This window comes from Bidens hawaiensis, unplaced genomic scaffold, assembly GCF_021521415.1.
Source record: "Bidens hawaiensis isolate Kalapana, Puna unplaced genomic scaffold, B.hawaiensis_p1.1 tig00001206_1, whole genome shotgun sequence".
Classification (NCBI taxonomy): domain Eukaryota; kingdom Viridiplantae; phylum Streptophyta; class Magnoliopsida; order Asterales; family Asteraceae; genus Bidens; species Bidens hawaiensis.
Window position 1 is genome coordinate 4,163,513 of NW_027491069.1, and position 24,418 is coordinate 4,187,930.

The 24,418-nt window shown below is 32.9% G+C and overlaps 2 protein-coding genes and 1 long non-coding RNA gene across 3 annotated transcripts; 2 read left to right on the forward strand and 1 right to left on the reverse strand.

The window, feature by feature from the left end:
* Nucleotides 1–465: 465 nt before the first annotated feature.
* Nucleotides 466–2,542, reverse strand: LOC143565035 (MOB kinase activator-like 1A). Its single transcript, XM_077052140.1, has 7 exons — nucleotides 2,489–2,542; nucleotides 1,686–1,734; nucleotides 1,492–1,600; nucleotides 1,310–1,403; nucleotides 1,086–1,219; nucleotides 827–990; nucleotides 466–717 (listed from the first exon to the last, which is right to left on the reverse strand). The coding sequence occupies exons 1-7, from the start codon at nucleotides 2,512–2,514 to the stop codon at nucleotides 646–648; spliced, it is 648 nt and encodes a 215-aa protein (XP_076908255.1). The 5' UTR covers nucleotides 2,515–2,542; the 3' UTR covers nucleotides 466–645.
* Nucleotides 2,543–15,627: 13,085 nt separating this feature from the next.
* On the forward strand, nucleotides 15,628–16,942 carry LOC143565057 (uncharacterized). Its single transcript, XR_013140988.1, has 3 exons — nucleotides 15,628–15,748; nucleotides 16,473–16,733; nucleotides 16,816–16,942. It is a non-coding gene; the product is annotated as an uncharacterized LOC143565057 (long non-coding RNA).
* Nucleotides 16,943–17,064: 122 nt separating this feature from the next.
* Nucleotides 17,065–21,586, forward strand: LOC143565046 (uncharacterized). Its single transcript, XM_077052146.1, has 16 exons — nucleotides 17,065–17,146; nucleotides 17,334–17,393; nucleotides 17,616–17,660; nucleotides 17,998–18,197; nucleotides 18,296–18,676; nucleotides 18,876–18,999; nucleotides 19,775–19,966; nucleotides 20,060–20,149; nucleotides 20,232–20,294; nucleotides 20,401–20,475; nucleotides 20,545–20,595; nucleotides 20,684–20,710; nucleotides 20,839–20,973; nucleotides 21,074–21,181; nucleotides 21,264–21,329; nucleotides 21,446–21,586. The coding sequence occupies exons 1-16, from the start codon at nucleotides 17,141–17,143 to the stop codon at nucleotides 21,512–21,514; spliced, it is 1,692 nt and encodes a 563-aa protein (XP_076908261.1). The 5' UTR covers nucleotides 17,065–17,140; the 3' UTR covers nucleotides 21,515–21,586.
* The last annotated feature ends 2,832 nt before the right edge of the window (nucleotides 21,587–24,418 follow it).

Below are 24,418 nucleotides of genomic sequence, written 5' to 3' on the forward strand. Positions count from 1 at the left end.
TTAATGTTGTTTGAATGTTATAATTTATAATATATTGATTTATGTTTGATTTATGTTCTTTATTTTCCCCGCTGCGCTGTGCGCGATAAAATGTGTATTAATAAATATTGACACCAATAGTGTCGCGAGTAATGAAGCAATATGTGGCGCCCCGATGTATAATCCGCCTTTGGTCGGGGTGTTACACACAACACATAATCTCATATAGTTTCATAGTTCATACCCACTCCGCTACTCGAAACTTTCTATATTTGGATAATGATTAAAAGAAACTCACCCAATAATTTCATGTATTTTCCAATAGACGCATTTATTTTCCTCTCTTTTGAATGAATGAATAATGATACGCTTAACTTTTCCAAAAAAAAAGAAAAAAAGAACTAAACAAACAAACAAACAAAATACTTTAAAAAACTATAAATATTATAAAATAATATAGGAATAACTAAATATTCTTAAAATAATGTATGAATAATTGGGATGCTTTAAACAAACAAAAAAAGAGTTGAATTATGCTGCCACTTTCAAATATAAAAACATATAAGCTAAAATGAAAGAATAATCTCTAACAAAAGCTGCTTAGGACATTTCCAAAAAGAAAATGTTTCAAATTCACAACAGTAAGGTTAAAAAACAAGATGAGAACTACAACTTCAGGATGGATTCAACAAGCTCATACAAAGGTGCAAGCTCCCCTTGATCAATTAACCGGAATTCCTACATTGCATTAATTGGGTTTAATTCTCTCTTAATATTTTCAACTAACTATTCAATAAAACAGAAGGAAAATTAAAGGCATAGAATATAGAAACAAGAGATGACTCACCCATGTGAAGAGGACAAAATGCTTGAAGCAAGTATTGAGATGAGCTTCCTCTTTCAAACTCATAATCATCTGAAAATGTGAATGATATATGTGAGCATATACCCTAAACAATCTCTTGAAAATTGTCTTCACCACATCCTGGAAATTGGAAGGAAACGGTGCACCTGCAACAGTCATACACGCACAAGTTAGATCATAGATTAAATCTTGTTAACCGAAAAATGAATATGTTTATTACAAAAAAGGATTATAGCATTACCGAGTTTCTGAGGGAATATTGATTCGTTATCAAGTTGAGTTTCAATCCACTCCATTAAATACTCGACGTATTTAGGAGCCGATACTTCTATCGGTTTCTTAATAGAAACACCATCAGCCCACCTGTACTCGTACCTGAAAATAACAACAAAAGTTACCAACATGTTACAAACTGTATAATTACTTAATTAATTTTGACTTATGAAGAAGGATTAAGCAAGTTACTTTGTTCCAGCTGTCATTGTTGGGCATGTTGACGGCGTGCAGAATTCAGTAAGGGTGCCATAAAGGATGTTCACTTGATTAAAGAAATCCACAGCTGCAGCAAATAAAAGTTACTATATAAATCAGTAATCAACTAATCATATGTTAATTTACATTTTAATCCCAGTGAAGAAGATCATTACCATTAATTGCCAGCCACTCGTTAAGATCTTCTCCAGGGGGTAGGCGAACGGCTTCCCTCAAATTTCCACTACCTAAAGTTGCATCAATGTGCTTTTTAAGCTGTGCGCCCTGAATCCGTATCAATTGATCACATTAAATGAGTTTGATACCAATAAATATTCGTAAATGCTCGTTTAAGGTGTAATGAACGAACCTTACTTCCCGACGGAGCGCTTTTTTTTGGCCGAAAAGTCTTCTGGTTTCTGAACACACAAATGCGAACAGAAGATTAGCAATTGTTAAACATGTGAAAAATAAAAAGAATATCATATAATCTAAAGCCCAAAGTTGAAAGAAACCTTGAGACTACTACAAAAAAAAGCGGCTCTGTATAACTGTATTTCATAGCTATCTTTAGTAGAAAATTTAAAGGAGTTCTAGAACCTACCTATATTTGGCATTAGCTATCATCTTCATATCCAAACTAAGAAAAAATTAAAATCACAAAATCATGTAGTAGCACATAATGACATAAACCTATCATCATTCTATCAGTTTTGGACCTAAAAATGATGTATGACTGACTGATTTGACTTTATAAAATTTTGATCTGAAATTAATGTATGATTGAATTGACTGGATCATGTAACAGTTAACACATAACATAAACCTATCCATATACAAACTGACAAAAACTTGTTGCTTTCAGACTAAAACTCGTAATAATTACATCAAATAGTCGAAGAACTAACGTGTTTGTGGCAATACAATATCAAACACAGGATTCATACTCAACATAACGTGATTGGACAAAATTAGACGAAACGAACGTGATTAACCTAGTAATCTTCGTTAATTTGATTAAGATATGATTGTTCTAGCTTCAAATCGAAAGCAAACACGCGATTCAACGGTTGAGATAGAATTCAAAATCAATCAAGTGAAAGTCAAGCAAGCAATAGAACAGTTGGATGTATAGATGATACGTATAATCAAGGAAGTGAATTGATTACATACCTGCTTCCGAGGCCAAAGAGACTCATGATGGATGATGATGATGATGATCTAGGGTTTCAGGCTTCGTGTGTTATATAGAGATGAATTGAATTGAGTTGAGTAATAATACAGCCAGCCATTGCCATCTTAAGCTTACCTGTCATATGGCCGATTCTGCCGCCAACATCACCCTTTCTATTTTTTCATTTCCAGTTTTACCCCTAAACTATTTGATTTTATCACTTCCAATCCAGAGACTTGGGCCGTAAGCGAACCAAACGTTTTCGGTGGAAGTTCGTTTGTTTAATAAATAAATCAACATGAACAAGGAATTTCTTCAATTCACTGAATGAATGAACGTGAACAAAAGCCATGTTCGTTCAGTTGTTTTCGTAACGTTTGTGTATTTGTTTATGAGTGTTCATTAAATGTTTTAAACTACAAATTTAAGCAAAAAATAATAACTATGAAAAAAAAAAATATATGAGTATTATGTGATTATCTTATATATACAATTAAGGTATGAATAACTTGATATGAATGTTAAATGAAACACCAAGTCACCAATACAAACTTGGTAGCTGGACTAGTAAGAGATCTAAAAGAAAAATTTACGGTTATTCAAAAAATTTTTTGGACCTAGGGTATCATAATATCTTCTCAGGGGAGTCAAGGTTACCCGAATATATAAAACGAAAAAAAAAAATTGCATTGATTTTGTACTTCTCATAAAAATTTGAGGGGTATCTTGGGCACTTACAGTTCTTGGTTAGCCGAATAACATAAAATACTGTTTATGTTTGTTCATTTTTTTTCCTGAACCGCTCACGAAAAAGTTTATTTCTTTAATCAACGAACACGAATTTTCATTTGGTTAGTGGTTCGTGAACCATTCGTTTGTTCATTAAAAGCTTAACAGACAAACATGAAAACGGTCGTGTTCTGTCCGGTTTAGTTTGGTTTGATTCATTTACAAATTACAACCCTGCTGAAAAACTGAAAACGTATTTCTTTGAGAGGCAATTGATACAATCATATATGTTATTTAAGTTTAATACATTAGTTAGGTTTCTCTTAATTATAACACAATAATGAAACTAAATAAAGACAAACTTAACTAATGTATTAAACTTAAATAATATATATGATCGTATATAGGGATGAGCTCGGTACCGTAGTGGTACTGGTACCGAAAATACCAATCCCGAAAATTACAAAATATTGGTTTCGTTACCGGTACCGAAATATTCGGTTCGGTACCGGTATCGGGACGGTACCGGTATAGAAGGTAAAAATTCGGGAAATACCGGTACCGTACCGTACCATACCGGTACCGTACCGATCCCGAAACTCAAAACTTTGGTACCGATTCGATACCGACTGTACCAAACCAATACCGAATTTGCTCATCCCTAATCTTATAGCAGTCCGGTTGTAAATATCTAGATATCGGTCTTATAAATTCGAACTCATAAATCTTTTTTGTAAATTTCAATTTGGGATCACTACAAGATTTTGTTTTTATTTATTGAAGTTGATGGTTGTACGTACTGGATAGAATAAAATAGAACAACTGGGATATGTGCTTAACTGGTGGTGGGGGCTGGAATATAACTACAATTAGCTGTGTATGATTAGGAATGGCCCCGATATCGCCTTCCGCCGATACACTGAATTTATATCCATCCTCTATTTTAGCATTGGTTTTATATTTATTCATAGTTTGTGTAATAATAAACATTGAATAGTTTCTGCAATAAATGATAATAAAATTGATAGTGAAGTGACTTTACAGCTTGTGATCGGAACACTATACATTCGTCATGACTACGATATGTTTTTAATTTTAAATGTGTGTATAAAAACACATGACTAGTGTCTACACATGTATCGGTTTATTGAAAGAAGTAACATCAATATCCGTAAGTTTTTCTATATGTTTTACTATGATAATGTTCTTATTTAGGATCGTTGATTTTTCTCAAGAATTTTATTTGAAATTTGAAATTTGAAATTGTGAAGTTAATGGCTGGACAGGCAATACATGTGTTTCAAAGTCCATTACAGGAACGTTCGGGTGCAATGTTGTGATAAGTTAGGCATATCTTTTATATTAATGTAAATCAAAACTCATTAGTCGTTACAATATTGAATCAAATCTGAAAAGTGGACGCAATGTTGTAAAGTGTTACACGTCGTCAAAACCAATTACAATTGTTAATTAACCATGGAATCGTTGTAATGAGTTAACAGCATCATTACATGCATGAAGACTAATGTAACAATGAATAAAATCGGGAAGCACACAGACAATATACATGTGTATAAAAGCTCATTACGATTACGAATCAAAACTTGAAAGTGAAAGCTTCGTAATAAAGGGTTAGACGTGTCACTAGATCATCATTGCATCATCCGCTCTTTTCAAGTATATGTTTCTTTAAAATAATATATCAAAACTCATGCCAACTTAAATAGCTTGAAATTTTAGGATTTAGCGATATCCACATTTTTGTTTGAAAAATGAAGCCTATTAAGAGTGAGAGAAAAAACATAATAAATGTTTGTTGAGAAAACAATGGTTCGATTATCATTTTATATAACCAAATTTTATGGTTCGGTAATATTATATGTGTGTAAGTAATTGAATTAATCGAACCGAGTTAATACTAAAACCAACATTTATACTTACATGCCAGATAAAGTCAAAATGATACACTTGAGTTATCGTGGTTTAAAAACAGGCGCACTTTGACTCCCTCCGGTTGATGTCTGTCCAACAGAAAACTAAGATGACTATTATGCCCTTTTATGATGTTCTAAGGCTAAAGGGTATGGTTCATTTAAACCATACCCCCTCATTCTCCATGTCAGCGTCACATCAGCTTTGTCTTCCTCATTCTTTCTCAGCATTCAACTAGGGTATGGATCATTCCCCTCATTCTCCATCATTCTCTATTTTTCATTTTTCTGTATTACAAATTATATATATATATTATTTAAGCATTAATAATTAAAGTAAAACTAATACATATAAATAATATAACAAAATAAGCTAAAAAATCAACCGTTAACTCCATTGCATGAAGAATAAAATCGGTATCGTTGGACGAAGAAGAAGAATTCATGTTGAAATTTGGAGTTGAAAGGATTTTGTTTGGGTTGAAATGAGTTTGTTTAAAATGATTTAAGAATGGTTTAGTATGTGTATATATATATATAGATATTTGTAATATAGATATTTTTTTATTTATGAATAGAGTTGTTGGCTCCAACGGTCAAAAAAAGGAGAGAATGAGCCGCGTGACGGTGCTCAGTGAGCTCCCGTCACACGTGAGATGAAGGGGAAGGGGTGGTGTTCCAATGCCTCATTTGCGTGAGGGAATGTCCACGTAGGATCATTTCATGAGCATCACTGGGGGTATACCCACTAGTCTAATTGTGTCCCTCTGGTTTTGAATCATTAAGTCCGAGTCCCTCCATTGGAGCGATTGTTAAAAATAACGTAGAGGCTAAGATTCGAGCCCCATACCTCCCATTTATCAATAAGGATGGCTACCATGTGAGCTAGGCTGCTGTTTAGTATCGTCGCAGAATATTATATTTACATATATATATATATATATATATATATATATATATATATATTGGAGGGATCTTTTGAGAATCATGTTGAGTTGTAAGAACTTAAGAACTCCATTCTATGCCACACATTTAATTAAATTGATTGGAATATGTGGTTGAGATTAAATCTGGCAAAAAGTCAAAGTAGAAGAGATAATAAAGATGTAAATGGTTACACTAATTTTTACTTCTGTTACACATGTGTAAAAAGTCAACTCGGTGAGTAAAAAGTTCTGTAATTTTTTTACGTGTATGTAACCTACATATATTACGCATGTGTAAAAAAAATTCAAAAAAAAAATCGTTACACCGAGTTATTTCGAGTTCTTAAAACTCAAAGGGGTTCTCATTTGAAATCTCTCCTATATATATAGGGGAGGGATAATTTGAGAACCTTGTTGAGTTTTAAGAACTTAAAAGCTTAATTGTTAACCACACATTTAATTAAATATATTAGATTATGTGGTTGAGATTATATCTGATTAAAAAATTTAATTAGAAGAAAGAATAAAGATGTACAGTGATTACACTAATTTAAACGTCTGTTACACCTATGTAAAAAGTCGACTCGGTGCATAAAAAATTATGTAATTTTTTTACGTATATGTAAACTACATATATTACGTACGTGTAAAAAAATTCAAAAAAAATTGTTACGCTGAGTTCTTTCGAGTTCTTAAAACTCAAAGTGGTTCTCAAAAGAAATTTCCCATATATATATATATATATATATATATATATATATAGGGGAGGGTTATACTAAAAAGAAGTAGTTTTCTAGGAAGACTAGGAATAAATCATAGCCATTGAATCATGTTAATTAATTGTTGAGATTTAAAATTACCAAAAACTAACATAGTTTCCTAAAATTACTCTTTCACCATTATAACTGACATAGTTTCCTAGAATTATTCTTTCAACATTGGTTATAATGCCACATGTCAAAAATCTATTAGTTCTTACCATTCCTAGGAAACTCCTTATTCTTATTTGATCCATTTTCTATATATATATATTGGTTCAAATACAAATGAAATTAACGTGCTAAACGTGAGAATCAAGTAGAGTAATTATGTAATTACATGATAGAGTAATTACGTAATTACTCTATGATGTAATTACATAATTACTCTACTTGATTCTCATGTTTAGCACGTTAATTTCAATTGTACGTTAACTTTCCCCTATATATATATATATGTGTGTGGGAGGATTATACTAAAAAGAAGTAGTTTTCTAGGAAAACTAGGAATAAATCATAGCCAATGGATCATGTTAATTGATGGTTGAGATTTAAAATTACCAAAAACTGACATAGTTTCCTAGAATTACTCTTTCACCGTTATAACCAACATAGTTTTCTAGAATTATTATTTCACCGTAGGTTATAATGCCACATGTAAAAAATCTATTGGTTCTTACCATTAATAGAAAACTCTTTATTCTTATTTGAACCATTTTCTATATATATATATAGGGTAAGGATCCTAAGAGAATCATTGACAAATTGAGAACTTTGATAACCATTTTGAACCACTATAAAAAACCTCTAAAAAATATTTAAAAATTATAAAACAAAAAAAACAAAAATTTTAAAAAAGTAGAAAAAACAAAATTCTTATATTTAGTTCCGGTTTAAAAAAACCGCTCTTTTTAATTCGTATTATACATATACACATATGTATGTATACTTTCATTTAATCTCTAGTTACGCAATGTACGCATATGTCCATTATCATATCATTAAATTACACATGTGTATAGGAAAAAAACATATGTGTACATATATGTACATATTATACATATATGTATAATTTAGCTAAACCGAGAATTTTTTTTTACGTTTTTTTTAGAAATCGGGATGATAAATAAGAACGTTGGTTTTTTTACTTTTTTTTTATTTTTGTGTTTTTTTTTGGTTTTATGATTTTTTTTTATTTTTGGGTGTTTTTGTGGTCCAAAATGGTTCTCATAGTTCTCAATTCCCAAAACGTTCTCACATGATCCTGATCCTATATATATATATATATAGGGTGGAGTTTTAATAAAAAGTGAAGTATGTCTAAAAAGTGTAAGAAGTAATCTGGTGCGTTAGATTTGTGAGCTATTGGTCTAGATGGAAAGTGTGTTTTATAGCCTGTGTGTTTTATTTTAATACTTGTTTTATAACACTTTAGGGGCATCATCGTTCAGTGTGTTAAATTATTTATAAAAACACTATCAATCTATAATTATCATTTTTTAATCCAACTTTAAAACACACCACCAAGAACATTACAAGATATATAACAATGTGTTTTAAATCAAAATAATCAAAATTTAAAAAAACACAATATTTTAATCCAACTTTAAAACACAACATCAAGAACTAAAACACACTAATGAACGAGATATAATTCGTCAAACAATAAATCTAAAGAACAAAAACACTCTAAACACATCATCTTCGTCATTTGAATCTTTACCGTAAATAAGCCACTTAAAATCAGTGGTCGGCGACATCATCTTCCATACCGAGCCCGTGTGTGGCAAGTCTACATATCATCACATTCCATGATGAAGTATCTCTTTCGGGCATTTTGTCAAACAACTGTCGTACGCCTTATTAATGAAGTATCTCTTTCGGGCATTTTGTCAAACAATTGGCGTGCGCCTCATTAGGCACCAATCCAACCCTTGTTCCAAAAACAGGTCTGGAACAATCCAACCCTTGTTGGTGTCGGAGCGGCTTGGTGGCAAGGTGGCGGTGGCGGTTGTTGGGTGGTACGCCGGAAAAACAGGTCTGGAACAATTCAACCCTTGTTCAAAAAACCCATTCCGAACATAACCGGTTATCAACCGTCACTTAATTGATTGTACCGGAGCGGCTTGGTGGCAAGGTGGGGGGTGGCGGTTGCTGGGTGATTGTTGTTGGTGACGGAGCGGCTTGGTGGCAAGGTTGTTGATGCCGGATCAGGTTGGTGGCTGGGTGGCGGTGGTTGACAGCAATGGCTGGTCGACATGGGGTGAACGGAGGTGAGGGTGCTGGAAACCATGGAGTCGCCGGAAAAGGTGGGGGCGTCAGAAACGTGATAGGGGGTGGGTGATGGCTCTTTAAAATGGTTGGCCAGAATTGTTGTTTCTTCTTTAAGGGTGTTTGGAATTGCTTATTTTCATCAATTTATAACTTATTAACTTTTTGAAAAGTAAAAAGGTGTTTGGGATTGCTTGTATTGTGAGAGGAAAAGTTTCATAAGTTACAATGCTGTAACTTATTAACTTAATGAAAAGTTCTAAGGAGGTAAAATAAGGAATCCCAAACACCCCCTTAATTAATATTTCAAAAATAATACAATATTTCATTTCAAAAATAATAAAAGAATTATGGACGATCATACCCCTGTTTCCTATAATCAATTTAATGGTTTAGATCTTTTCTTACACTTCTTAGGAAATATTCATTTCTTATTTTAACCTTGCTCTTTCTCTCTCTCTCTCTCACTCTCTCTCTCTATGTATATATATATATATATATATATATATATAGATAAAGGATAAAATACAATAGTCCTTTATCATACATTACGTACGCGACACTTCTAACCGTTGATTCCCAAAATCACAATTACACTAATCTGTTCGTCCCTCTCCCTCAATCCGTCTTTACCACCCCTTACTGACATCAGCACACCTCCTTCACCTCCGCTCTCCGGCGCGGTCAACACTCTTCGTCACCATCATCGCCGTCAAAGACGAACTCATCGGAAAAACGCAAAACTCGTCACAGGTTTGTTTAGTTGAATTGAAATTGAAATTGAAGCCAATTGATCAGTTAATCTTTGAAGATTCAATTAATCATCAATTTGAAGCTTCAATCGATCAATTTTGAGTTCTGGATTAAGGGTTTTTGACTAGAACGTTTAAGATTTGAACGTATTAGCTGAACGTATGTCGCGTATGTAATGTACGTTAAGCGATTTTTGTACGTTAACCTTCCCCTATATATATATATTCACCTCCAACCCTTCATCTTCCCTAATTTCCAATTAGAGTTTCCTTTCGTCAGAGTTGCAAACCAATGCAGAAACCCTTATTTACGTTGCTAAAATCAATCAACATTTTGTTTGGGGTCAAGTTATTCTACAAAAGAAGACAAAAATGAGAAGGATAAGAATGATTCATAGCCACACAAAAAAAAAACCCTTAAAAAAATTAAAAATAAATAAATAAAAATCATAACTCCAAATTTAATAAAACAAAAAACAAAAAAAGTAAAAACACAAAAATGTTTCCACCGCCTTCCTCTTTCTTAAAAAAAAACTCGAAAAAGACACAATGTTAAGTGAAAAAGACCATTGTGTCTTTTTATTTATCATTGTGTTTTGTATTTATTTCGTCATTGATTATGTCTTTTTTCCTTGACATTGTGTCTCTTTTTTCTTGATATTGTTTTATATTAGTCAACATTGTGTTATATTTTGTTTGGTATTGTGTCTTTTTTTAGTTATAATTGTGTCTTTCGTTCATTTTCGTCATTGTGTCTTTTGTCTCTGCATTGTGTCTTTTCGGAGTTTTTTTTTTGAACGAGAATGACGAGGGAAACATTTTTGGTTTTTAAAATTTATATTTTGAGTAATGAATTTTTTTATTAATTTTTTGGAATTTTTTTAATGATTTTTTTATGTGGCCACAAATCTTTCCCAAATTTCTCATTTTTGTCTTCCTTTATATTTTAACTTTTCCCTTTCATTTGAGTCAGGTAAGAATTTACCACTAAATAATTATGTAAAATAACGAATAGTATGATTCATTTTTATAATTCAACAACTTACCTACCATTTTGTTGTTATCAGTTTTTTGAGATTGAAAATTCATCTTCGACATAGATTTTGTGAATGGGTTTAAGTTTTTGCGAGCAATGTTTTTTAGTTAGGTGTGTCTGGTTTTACAGTTCCCTCAAATTTCCAAGTTCTATGACCGCCTATTTGTTTCCACTCATTGTAGGATTTAAAAACAATACTATCATTTTCCACTAACATAATTCACAGTTCTTGTAGATTTTTCGCATTGAAATTTCAAAACAGTACCATCATTTTCCACCATCACGGTCACAAATAATCACATATTCGTACAATAATTAAACACTCAGCTTGTTCCAAATAAGATGCTTTAAAGGTAGGCAACCATGTTTCTTCAACAACCACTAAAAAGTTCCTAGCATTTTCGAAATACTGATATGTAGATAACACAGCTTCATCTGGTCCAGCAGCCAAATCACATAAACTTTTAGCAGCTGAATCACATGAACTTACAATTATTTTAGCTTCAAAATTGAGTTGAATGATTAAAGACTTCGATTAATGCCTTGGGGCTTTTGATCAAAATACAAAAAATCGAGCAGATTAGTATATTTGTTACCTCGAATTGACCTTTGAGTAGTATGAATGGTTGAAGATCGATGTTGATGGCCCGATGTTATGAATCTAAGATTCCTTTAAGCCCAAAAAACCACAGGGACGAGAATTCTTTCAAGTTAGAGGTGAAAAGTTGATCTTGCCCCTCAAGCTAACACTATTAGTTGATGGAGGGACTAAAACCGACACACTTTTAGACCACGAGGACTTAAGTGTATCGTTTTGACTTTTAGGGGCACGCACTATCACCATAGGTATGCAAATAGGAAAAATCTCATTTTTTAATATAAAATACATATTAGTTGTCACTTATTCATTTTTTTTAAATTAAAAAGATTGTTATAATATTTTTCTAGGTGTGAAACGTAATAAACTTTATTAATTGACATTAAATATATCCCATATATAAAGCTAATGAGTATTGGGATATGGAGTGGGTTAGGCTCTAAGAACAAGAGATAAGAAGAGAAACACAATCATCAAATATGGATTTGGTTTGAATTTATATAAACAAATACTCAAATTGAATCCAAATGGAATAAACCCCAATTTTATGACTTTTTTCCCCTGAATTTATAGTCTTAGCTAAAACTAATTTCATATTTGTGGAGGTAGGGTAGTAATCCACTAAGCGCGAGGAGGCAACTCCTTCGGGATCGTGAACAGCCCGTGCCAACAAGCCTTAAGAAATATGTTCAAACGTAACCACCCGCGGGAAGAATACCTTCCGTGGAGAAACGTATAGTCTCCCGCGCCTCCCGCAGGGTTACCGCTTAGTAATCTACAATGAAAGAAGTCTGGCAGAAGACTTGTCGTAGCCAAGCACATGTCAGCACGTGACAAGGAAGGGAAGAGCCAATCATAGGCTGAGCCCATGTACTGCCCACGAACGCACGATGGACCAATGAAAAAGGGCCAACGCTGTGCCTTCCCACGATAAGGATTTTCGTAGGCCAACTAGACAACCAATTAGGAGTCAATATCATGCATAGCCATAAGAATAAAGTGTTCCATTGAGTGGGACAGTTGGTCCAATCATCCTTCCTCCCCATTCGCCTATAAATACCAAGTGATAACAATGGTAAAAGGATCAGATCTCTTCTCATTCTCCTTGAGAATAGTCATCACTTACCATACTGATTCTCACGCCGGATGGTGTTTATGTGAATGCCCCTCTATTCCCTTTCTCGTAACGAGCTCACGGTGTTTCATTTTGCAGGCCTGCAGCCGTCGGGGACTTGAATAACTATCACTACTTTCACCGGAAGGCATTAGGGTAAGTCCACCTGGGGTTAGTTTAGTGTGAGTCCATTCTTGGGTGAGACAATAAGCTAAGCCTACCAAGGGTTAGACTAGTGTTTCTTCGATATTAAATATTTATTTTCGTTCTTTACACCTTCCACGAAAGATTCCGTCTAGTGTATGGTAACAATAACTGCAACCTATCTTGTACTACTCAAATCCAACATAATATGGATCTAATATAAATCAATTGGTTTTGTTTCTATGGTTTTATTTAAAAAAATTACAGATATTTGATGATTGCTTTTAGAAAATATCATTTTTGGACCGCTTCTTTGCAACTAAAATTGAAGAAATAAAAGCAAGAATCACATACTTAAGAAGACTAAGACCATGATCAATGCAAATGTACAAGTACATCTGCTCGTGTCACGTCACCCCGCCCGTAACATTTTTCCCTTTTCTCACTTCTCCACTCGATCTCTCTCTCTTCCATCTTCTCTTTCTTTCTCTCTCACAATTGTCTAAATGTAGTGCACTTCACTACAAAAATCACCCTTAAATGCATCACCTCTCCAATGCAGGTCTTCCAAATTTATGTGCACATCATCTAAATGCAAGATAAATGCCTTGCATTGTCCACGATCCAAGAAAGGATAAAGTTGATTCTTCTATGAGTTTTGTGATCGAGTCAACAACAACAACAACAACAATTATTATTAAATAGGTAAAGAGATAAAGTTGTTCGAGTGGGTAATAATAATAATAATAATAATTATTATTATTATTAGGTAAAGAGAGAAAGTTGTTCGATCGGGGGCATTTGTGAGTGTAGCCTCTTTATCCCTTGGATACAAAAAATGTATGCTCTTGTCACATCCTCTATAAACCAACAAAATGGTGTTCCTTCCTATAAGATTGATTCTTTAACAATACAAGGGATTATAGTCTTGTGACTATAAATGGTCTTCCTTCTTATAAGGTTGGGGATCCAAGTCTTATAATGAATATTAGTGTAGATTTATGAGTTTGTTTAGATGATGCATAAAAGGATATCATTTTCTGTAAGATTAGATTGATTGATTAGCTGTTAGATTTTGATTGTTTCATAAAAATAACCTTTTCAAAATGCATTTCACTTACTACATTGTTTGTGTTAATTAATAATAATCGTTGCAAGAAATGTTTAAATATTTGATCATTGTTTAAACGCTTTTGTTGGCAAAAACGCCGGTTAAGATATGATACTTTTTCTATGATAAAGTAAATTGAATATTTAAATAAGATTCAACTTGACTATAATGAGTAGTGATGCTTTAATCGATAGCACATTGGAGGCATGCGTGCCTAACCTTTTTACTCATTATCAACAACATAACACCTATTTATTTTCTTGCTTTTCAACTTTATTAAGCTTTTATTTTATTTATTTATTATTATTATACCAACTTCTATTAAAACCATACTAAGATTTTTTTTTTCTTTTTACACGCATAGCATGCATAACACAAAATAACAAGATTTTGAAGTGATTAGAGTAACGTGTATAATAAATGTCATGTTTTTATTTGTAACTTGCCTAGCGTAGGCTATACTAAAACTAAATTAGTCAGAATGTTCTTTTTTTCTTTACAGCAAAGGTCCAAACACACAACCTTCTCGATTCATTTAATAAACAAATTAAAACAAGCTATGCTTTACTTTATCAATTTTAACTTTAAACTCTGTATAGATATATATTAAAAGGCTTGTCATCGTTTTTTACAACAAATTTCTTTTTAATCCTTATGGTATATGAAACTTAAACACAAAACCTCCGCTTCTCAAACCTATAATGTTTTAAAAGCTTGGCTTTTGTTAATAGACCACCAACCCATTGGTAAAGACTTGCCATCTAATTTGTAATTTTGTATTCTTACTCTCTTTACTATTAATAAATGTTAAAAATAGGAGAACATATATTTTTTTGTCTCTCACTTTATACTCTTAACCTTAATGCATGATTTATTGTTAGAAAATTAAAATAAGAGAACTAGACGTTACAATAGAAAGTGAAACGTTAGGCTTTAAAGCAGGGTGCACAATAATAAATGCTATCTTTTTATAAATAAAAATGAGATCCTGTTCGATTCATTAATTTTATTATTTATAGCAATAAATTAGTTATTATGTATACCTGAAACACACGTCGGAAAGTAAAATAAAACACATTTTTGTTTTGGTTAATTCTAAACTTTCCCACACAATAAAAACCCAATATACTTACCAGCATCCCTTCGATTGCATGATTATTAAGTTTTATCCTTTGTATATTAGACAAAAAAAAAAAAACTATCAAAGATTCTACATGAGATTAGAAAATAAATAAAATTTTATTGTATGAGGTCTACCCAGTGCTAGATGCAGAGACACATAATTGATCAACATGAACATTATGAACTGTCCCGTAATAAAACCAGTTGCTGCTGATACCCTCTTCTCGGCTCCTTCTTCTCCTTCTTCCATAACGTGAGCTCGGAGAAGAAAGAGATAGGAGGGTCCTATGGAGAATGTGGTCAGAAATTCATAATAAAGTCCGACTACAACGACCGAATTGATTATCTTCATGCGATACTAGATTACTTAGTAAAAAAGATTTTAAAATCAACTCCCTCTTTCTTTTCTATTGGTGTAACATTTGGCCATTAAAAAAAAAGTTAATAAGTAAAAACCAACATTTTTCTCACATGATATAAATCTTCTTGTTGACTTAAAATATTTTTAATGAGGTTTTTGCTAATATATTTTGTTAGGTGAAGCTTGTTAATAATAATATTTTGATAAGTATTAATTTGTTTTGTTTTGTTTTGATCGTCGTCTTCCTGACTGCAAACACAGAGCTTCATTCTCTTCTTCTTCTTTGTTATGGCCGCCTGACAAACTCTTTCTTCATTCTTATAATTATTATTATTAATATTATTTTGTGTATATAAACCACAACCATCTTCAAACATGTTTCTGTAATTACCAAATCGGATCTAAGGTCAGTCAATGCTTCCGTTAATCCAGCATCTATTTCTGTTACTTTCAACTTCAATCATGTTTGCTCACACGTTAATTAAATTATTATTTGTTGCTTAAATATGAGTTTGTTAACTTTTATTATTATTATTATTATTATTCACATAAGCTAGGGTTTATTGTAAACCCTAACTGATATATTCTGTTAATTATCTGGACTAAATTAGTGTGGTTTGATGAAAAAGTGTTTTTGTAGGAAATGAAATTGAGTTGCAAATCTAAAATTAGTAATTTTATGAATTAATATTAGTGACTGTATCAGACTATCAGATATGCCTCTCAGTGTTGACAAACATATATTGGTTAATTAATTTAATTTCAGATTATGTATGTTGAAAGCTAATCTTGAAACAAGTTAAAGGAGTTAAAGCGGTAGGTTTATTTTAATTAGTTAGGATTTAATTAATAGTTTGAAAGTTTAATTTATCTGTTTAGTTTTTGAATGTTTTGCAACTTTGCTTATTGCTCTAGTAGGATTAGTATGGTTTATTTTAGTATAACTAGATGGATTAAGGTCATGTAAGTATGACAAGAATTATAATGAACAGAAGAGAGTTGGTTTTTGTTGAGATCAGATTCCGTGTTTGTGTTCTTGGGCTTGATTTCCAGCAATGTAGACATATGGGAGATTGGGATCAATGCTTTGATATAAGCATTTACTTTTTTTATTTGTCTGTTTTAAAAAGGGGATTGCAGTCATGGAAAAGAATGATGATTCAGATAGCCCGGGTTGGGGTGCTTCATTTATCTTGAAGACTACTGAAGATGTCGCAAGAGCTGTATACTTGTCAACAGAGGACAGTGGTGGCCATCTTCAGAAGCTTCAGAATCAAGTTTTCAGAGTACTGAAAGGGTTATCGCAGACTACTGAAGAGAAAAGTTCATACAATCCTGAAGTGTTAACAACACAAAAACGTCAATGGGCTAGCTTCCATTCACAGGCCCTGGTATGTTTGTGTTTCTTAGTTTTGGAACAGGTCCGGTTCAGTATTTGGGTAATGATTATTTACAATTTAAAAAAGATTTCAGCATCGCAGGATATTGAAAGAACCGTCGAGGTTGTTTGAGAGTATGGTGGTAGTTGGACTTCATCCCAACTCTGATATTCAGTCGGGTTTTGGAAGGCTGCAAAATGCGATTAATGGCCAACATCAGTCAACATTGGAGGTAGCAAATCTTGAGCCTCAGGTGCTGCCCTACACTCCCACAAAACGTGTTAAAATTAATAATAGAGGCGAACATGCTATGTGATTTTTTTTTTTTTATTTTCTTTCAGGTTCTGTTTGTATACCCTCCCGATAAACCGCTGCCTTTAAAGTACAGGGATCTTCTTTCATTTTGCTTTCCTGTTGGAATGGAGGTTGGACAACATTAGTTTGTTATTTCTTGATTTTTTATTGTTATGTTATAATTTCAAACTCAGGAACCCGAAAGTTTGTATTTTTCAGTTGGATACTTTGAGAAATGTGTTTGTATTCTCATATGATTTTGAATGTATCAAGGTTATCGAATATTTGCATGTTAAATATTGCTACTTGTGATTGCAGGTTAATGCTGTTGAAAGAACTCCATCTATGAGTGAACTTAATGAAATACTTCTAGGACAGGTACTTCTTACACTAATAAATCTCATTTCTACATTGTTTGATTATTTTCACTGCTATAATTAAATGAATGCTTGTGGTTGACTTTTGTGTTCCATCATCATGTTCTTTACATTCAAACCAATCTATATGACAAAATAACCTTTATGCAAACTCAAAACACTTTAACCCATCACACACCTTTTTTCTTAAATTTCATCTGTTAACATGCTCGTGGTTTTGCAGGAACACCTTAAACAAAGTGACCTCTCCTTCATATTCAGGTTACAGGTAATCCATACACCTCAAAATTTACTGTTTAGGAATAATTTATTGAATTTGCCGTACCTTTTCAACAATACTGGTATTTGATAACTTCCAGCTCAATCTATTTTTGAAACTTGATTGATGTACCAGTTATGTAAATTGGTTTTCAACTTTTAGACTTTTCATCCGTTACTTGTTATGAAAAAAGTCCCACTTAATTGGCCATTTTCATATCTGAATTTTTATCAGCTGCTGTCAATTTTATTTTCTTTTGTCATGTTTTGTCTTGAACAAATCTGACTTATATTGTATGATATATGTCATTACATTTTATTGGGTTCTGAAGTTGAAGACCATGTAGGGTGCTGATGATTCGATTCTGTATGGTTGCTGTTTGGTAGCTGATGAATTGGTGCAAAAACCGTCCAGATTAATTTCTATGATGTCAGATGGAGAACCTGTTCGTGCAGTTTCCGGTCGCCGTATTTTAACGACTCGCAGATGTTACTGCATTCTTTCAAGGCTTCCATTTTTTGATCTGCATTTTGGCGTGCTAAACAGGTTTGCCATAAATAAGCTTTTTTCATCTACTTGCATGTGATACTTCGATACGGTAGAATTGTAGTCATTATTATTAATATTATCGTTATTCTTGGTAGCATCTCCACTGAAGAAAGGTTGGAACGATTAAGACAAAGTATCAGTGGCTTAGATCTTGAGTTTTCTGTTGAGGATGCCCATGAAGAATATTTAGAAGACAAATCATGCTGCACTTCAGCTGAAAATGGAGCTAAAGGAATGCTGAATGGAACCACAGAGACTGCCCAGTTAAATGGGCACAATTCTAGCACTGAAACAGCCACAGACGATCAATCTCTTATGGTAGATCATGCAACAACAGATTCATCTATCCAAGAATCTGTTGACGGTCCTGTTTGTGATATTGTTGACAACAACCGACCAACTCAAAGGCATATACCAAATGCAATTTTGCCTCTTTTACGCTATCAAAACCATGATAGCTCAGAATCTTCTTCAAGGTATTCTTTAATCTATTGATAATTATGACATTTGACCACGAACTTTTGAGTTAGCAATAAATCCACACCCTGTGAAGTTGATGGATATTGTTTCCTGATTTATGTTTGCATGTTGGAATGTCTATACAAAACAAAGAAATATCATTTTAATACATACAAATGGTTTTAAATAATCATTTGGTGATATTGCTTGATGCAGTTTTCAGGGCTCACCTAGTGAAGATAGAAACATTAGGAGTGAGCTTGATTTGGCAGAAATGGACGATGCATCTTTCTCTAGTCAAGAAGATAATGAACTTGATGAGATTCTTGAATGGGCCAAGGTATTTGTTTCTATTGATATGCTTAACATTCTTTTGGCGACACAAAAGTGTTGCAAGATTCTCTTTCTTGTCTCCATATTTTTTAATATAATAAAGCACAATAATGTTGTCACAAAATGGTAAAATCGGTCAGATATTAAGCAATTGAGTATTTGAGCCTTAGTTGGCCTTCAATTTTCTGGCAGTTGCAAATTGTTTGGAATTGATAATATCATTTGATTTCACTATTTTGTATACACATCCTTTCCATTATGAATAACAAAAAACTTACACCACTTTCTATTCTCATTTTTTGTTTTATTTCTTTTTTATGAAATCTATAACGAAATATTATGTATAATTTTTCATGATTCACAATCACAGCATTAAAAAACTCTCCTCAATACCTTCAAGATATACCAATGTTCATATACTTTTTTGTGTTTCCAGTTTAATTGTCTAAAAAATATATATTTGTTATGAAGATAAACTTTCTTCTCAACAGAACTCTGTTTCTATGAAACGTTATTTATATATGCCCCTATACAATTAACTAAAAAAAATACTATTTATATGTACATAAATGTTCTTCAAATTATCATGCGTTTTTAAAGTATATAATAGAAAATAGTCCTTTACTCTTAAGAAGTTAAATTGTTAATTATAGTTTGAATTTCACTTTAGGCTAGTTGCTTCCACTCAGTCAAGTATTCAATATCCTTGCAATCGATTTTTTTTTTATTTAAGCTGCCTGTGTAACACATAAGACAATAACCAAATTATGTAACATGTGCAGGCAAATGGCCATGGATCCTTGCAGATAATATGCGAGTATTATCGATTGCATATCCCTGAAAGAGGCTCAACAATCAAGTTCCACCCCCTAGAACACCTTCATCCTTTGCAATTTCATAGACCTAAAGAAACAGTTTCACATATTACTGGTTCTGATTCGGCATCACACAACACAGATATTGAAATTGCAGAGGTGGTTTTTATATTCTTTTAAGAGGTTAACCATAAACGTGCTTTTACATTGTTAATTATTAATCTTATTTGCTTTATGAATTTGTTTATGTAGGCTCACAGTGCACTTGCACTTGGGGAGGAGGCAACTGCTATGTCAGTATGGGCAATTGCATGCTTATGTGGCAACTTACGTCTTGAACATGTATATATTATTCCATTGATTCCATTTTATTACTTTCTGTATGCATTAGTTAAATTTGTTTCATGTCGTTCATGTTCCACAGATCTTGACAATATTTGCAGGCGCTCTGTTGGAGAAGCAGATTGTATTCTTATGCTCTAATCTGGTACATATATTATCCCTGCATGCAACTTATTATTCTTGTTACATATATGAACAATATGTTAAAATATCTTTTGTTATCTAAATCTTTAAATCTGTTGTATCAACAGGGAATATTATCTGCTTCAGTATTGTCAATTATACCCCTGATTCGTCCCTACCACTGGCAGAGCTTCTTAATGCCGGTACTGGATCCATGGTTAATTATTTGTTTGGTGAGTTTGGTTTTTCAAAGTGTATGCATGTTATTTCAGGTGTTGCCAAATGACATGCTGGACTTCTTGGATGCACCCGTTCCATTTATTGTAAGTTCTCAAACTGGTACTTATTCCAATGATTAATAGTAAATTGTTGACTTCATTCACAGCTTTGACTTACCAATACTTTGACCAGGTTGGTGTGAAGCACAAAACTGCTGAAGTGCAATCCAAGACAGCAAATGTTATCTTTGTTGATGCAAACAAGAACCAGGCAAGAGTTTTATGAAGTAATTTTGCTAATTCATACTCATGCTTCATATTTCTATAAATTTCCTTTTTCATTGTTAGGTGAAATCATCATCATTACCACATTTGCCCCAACAAAAAGAATTATTTACAGCTTTAAGTCCATATCACTCCCAGCTTGTGGGAGAAAGTTATCTAGGGAAAAGAAGACAAGTTTATGATTGCTCTGAGGTGCAGGTATAGTCTTGCGCTTAACCCCGATAAATATATTATCAGATGTAAGTAATATATTTATATCATTAGAAAATAGAATCTCACATGATTGTTATGGACGCAGGTTGAAGCCGCAAAGGGATTTCTCAGAGTAATAAGGTCTTACCTAGATTCTCTTTGCTCTAACCTACGTTCTCACACGATAACAAACGTTCAATCGAATGATGATAAGGTTTTTCATTTTTTCTTAATATAAATTTAAGTTTATTAATATTATTTTTCTAACGGACTTTTAACTGATGCCCATTATCTAGGTATCTTTGTTGTTGAAAGAAAGTTTCATTGATTCCTTCCCGAGCCGTGATCGACCTTTTATGAAGGTGTGTTGGTCGATTCTTCTAAATTATTTCGATAGATTCCAGCTCTTTGAAATTCTTTAAAATCTTTACAAACCAAACATTTTCAACTTACGAACATGTTTGATTCTGTGTGGCAGCTTTTTGTAGAGACACAACTCTTCTCTGTACATACAGATCTGGTCTTATCTTATTTCCAAAAGGATTAGCTCAACCATGTAAGCTTGGTAATGCAATCAATGTATAACTATTTTAAATCCTATACAAGTTATGTAACTTATTGTTTAGAGTTTAGACATTATATTATATTATTCACATTTTGTTTTCATATAATTAAATGGTTAGAACCCACACCTGAAAATTAGATGGAGGGTAGTACTGTGCTTGGTTTAATTTGAGTTGGCTGATGATGTCAGTTATGTAGAAATGGAAACCAGAAATTGGGCCCTGTTTGTATGGTTAAAAATATGTACCAAAATAGTTTGGGAGGTAAGGAGCCTTTAATGGGAGACCACAAAATTGAAATGTCAGTGGAGTGATGAAACTGAATTTACTTTTGGCTGTGTGCTCATAGAAATAATTGAAGTGAGCTTTATCTGCTACATAAACTTTAGGAAGCTTTTAGACTATCACCATTCACCAATAAGGCATTTGGTAATTTGAATAATGAGTGCTTTTCTGACTTGTTATTAGACTAGACATATTTGTTAACGATGAATATTTTTCTTTAATTTATTTATTTTGTTTTTAGGTAATTTATTTCATTTAATGCATCTACTGAGATACACAGAGCAATAGTTGTTGATGTATTAGGTATGTGGTCACTTGTGTATCTGGTGAATTTTTGTTTATGTGGGATACTGTCTTCACTGCACAAGTACAAGTTACTATAGAGTATTTGGTCATTGAATTTTGTGGTCCGAATAAGAAATGGGAAGAGGACAAAATTTTTTTACCTAGAGTATTAGGATGAGATTATTATCATGAAGTACAGGTTTTTGGCCATTACTAAAGTATGGTGGGTAAGTTTTGGTATTGAGAAAATAACTAAAATAGTCATGTGTGTTATATCTTTATACTCATGTTAGAGAACAATTACTCCTGTCATAAAAATATCCATAACCCCTTTATATGCCTTAATTACTATGTCGATAGAAGGGATATCGGGAGACTACTGGCCTAACTAGAGATGATCAACAAAACCGGTTCCTGGAACCGAACCGGTGGACCCGAACCGGACCCGAACCGGTTCCTACCCGTTTTTTGTAGGAACCGGACCCTATCTGATTCAACCTGATGATCCGTGACCGGTTCTTGCATTTCTGAGTGGGGGCGGGTAGGAACCGGAACCGAACCGGTTCTGGAACCGGAACCGGTTCCTAACCGTTTTTTTGGCCGTTTTTTGACCGTTGGGGTCAAAAATAGCCGTTTTTTGACCGGTTACGGTACAGGAACCGGGTTAGGAACCGGTAAGAACCGGTTAGATAGGTTAGGGGTCCGAGGGTGGAAGAACTGGTTCGAGCCTGGAACCGGTTTAAAAGGTGGTTTTGAATATAGGAACCGGTTAGGAACCGGTTCCGGTTCCTAGTCCCAAACCGTTTTGAACATCTCTAGGCCTAACATTGTCCTTAAATTGCACTTTGTCATTATAATGATACCGCTCTATTATAACCACAATGCGTATATATGTTTTCAGTATATTACGTAGAGAATGCTGGTCTTCACGCATTTTTATCTTTTGCTAATTTTGAACGTGTAGAACTGTTTTCACCTTAATAACTTAGTACCGTTATTAACAATCTAATGCAACATTGGTGGCCGATACTTGTTTGTAATACATGTTTTCCCTTGCAGACAAGGCTGAAACAAACATTGTAGGAGTTTATATTTTGTTAAGATATGTTAATTTGAACACCTGGTAAAGTGTTTAATTTGGGTGTTCTCTTATCATCCTTCTTTCGGTAAAATACGCAATGCATTCTAGCTCTGTTAATCTGTTATGCTACCGAAGTTGCATGTTTTGTTAAAACTTGTTGCTAAGTTATTAAAATGGGAACTTGCAAACATTGTCAACTTAACAAAACGACTTGAAAAGGTATATTAACCTGTTCAATGTAAAATGTTATTATTAACCTAGAGGCGTAATTAGAATAAAACTAGTCTATGATGGAAAGAAAATATTATGTAATGTAATGTAATGCAACTTCCATATCTCCTAACAATGTATTATATTTAAAATTAAGAAAACAATCATTAGGAGATGCTATCTTATACTAAACTTTAGGCATATGTTGTATACTAGAAAGTTCATTGTTTTGTGTTGATCAACCATTCATTCTATTCAAGCAACAGGCAAATCCTAAAAGAATATAAACCATGTGGAGAACGTACATTTAATATTAGATATTTAGAACACAGAAAAAAATATTTTTAAGATATTTTCTTCTTTATTTGATAGAAAGAAATAAAGCTGACAAGGAGTGGGGGTGTGGTGGTGATTTTGACATGGGAGGGGTGAAAGAAATAGCACTTTAATCAATGATGGCAACAGTTTCTTAATCTTTATATCTTCCATTGCAATAATAAAGTAGATGCTCATGCTTCTGTTTCTGCATCTCTTATATCTTCTTGTGATTTTGTTTCAAAAGTTTAAACATATGAATTTTTTGGATCAAAGTTTTAGTCTTTTAGATATTATAAATAAGTTATATTCTTAAGTCTGTCTCTTTTATTCATTAAGGCATGATAGGCTATTGGACTGTGATCACATACTAGTTGGGAGAGTTGGACCAGTCCTAAAAGTTATAAGATGTCATCATACTTTAAAAAAATTATTAAAAGAAAATATAAGAACACTGAAAAGAAAATCTAAAAAAGAACCCCCAAAAAAAAAGCTACAACTAAAATACAAATGGGACTTCTGGTTAAGTTGAAACTTGAAAGTTAAACATTAATCATTCGAAAATTAAGTTTAAAGTTCTAGAAGAATTATTCAAACATAAACTAACTTTTATTTTTACGGCATCTTGGGACTCCGTGGTAAACAATTAAGCCTACGGCCTACCAATCACCAATACCTGGGTTCAAACCCTGAGATGGAAATTCAACCGTCA

What these genes read in the sequence shown, in the direction of transcription:
- LOC143565035 (XM_077052140.1), bottom strand. Translation starts at nt 2,514, where the DNA reads ATGAGTCTCTTTGGCCTCGGAAGCAG. An exon ending in GCGCTCCGTCGGGAAGTAAG is followed by an intron (nt 1,601 to 1,685) that starts GTTCGTTCATTA and finishes ATACGGATTCAG; the next exon opens with GGCGCACAGCTTAAAAAGCA. An exon ending in CGAGTGGCTGGCAATTAATG is followed by an intron (nt 1,404 to 1,491) that starts GTAATGATCTTC and finishes TATTTGCTGCAG; the next exon opens with CTGTGGATTTCTTTAATCAA.
- LOC143565046 (XM_077052146.1), top strand. An exon ending in CATTTTGGCGTGCTAAACAG is followed by an intron (nt 18,198 to 18,295) that starts GTTTGCCATAAA and finishes TATTCTTGGTAG; the next exon opens with CATCTCCACTGAAGAAAGGT. An exon ending in TATTCTTATGCTCTAATCTG is followed by an intron (nt 20,295 to 20,400) that starts GTACATATATTA and finishes TTGTATCAACAG; the next exon opens with GGAATATTATCTGCTTCAGT.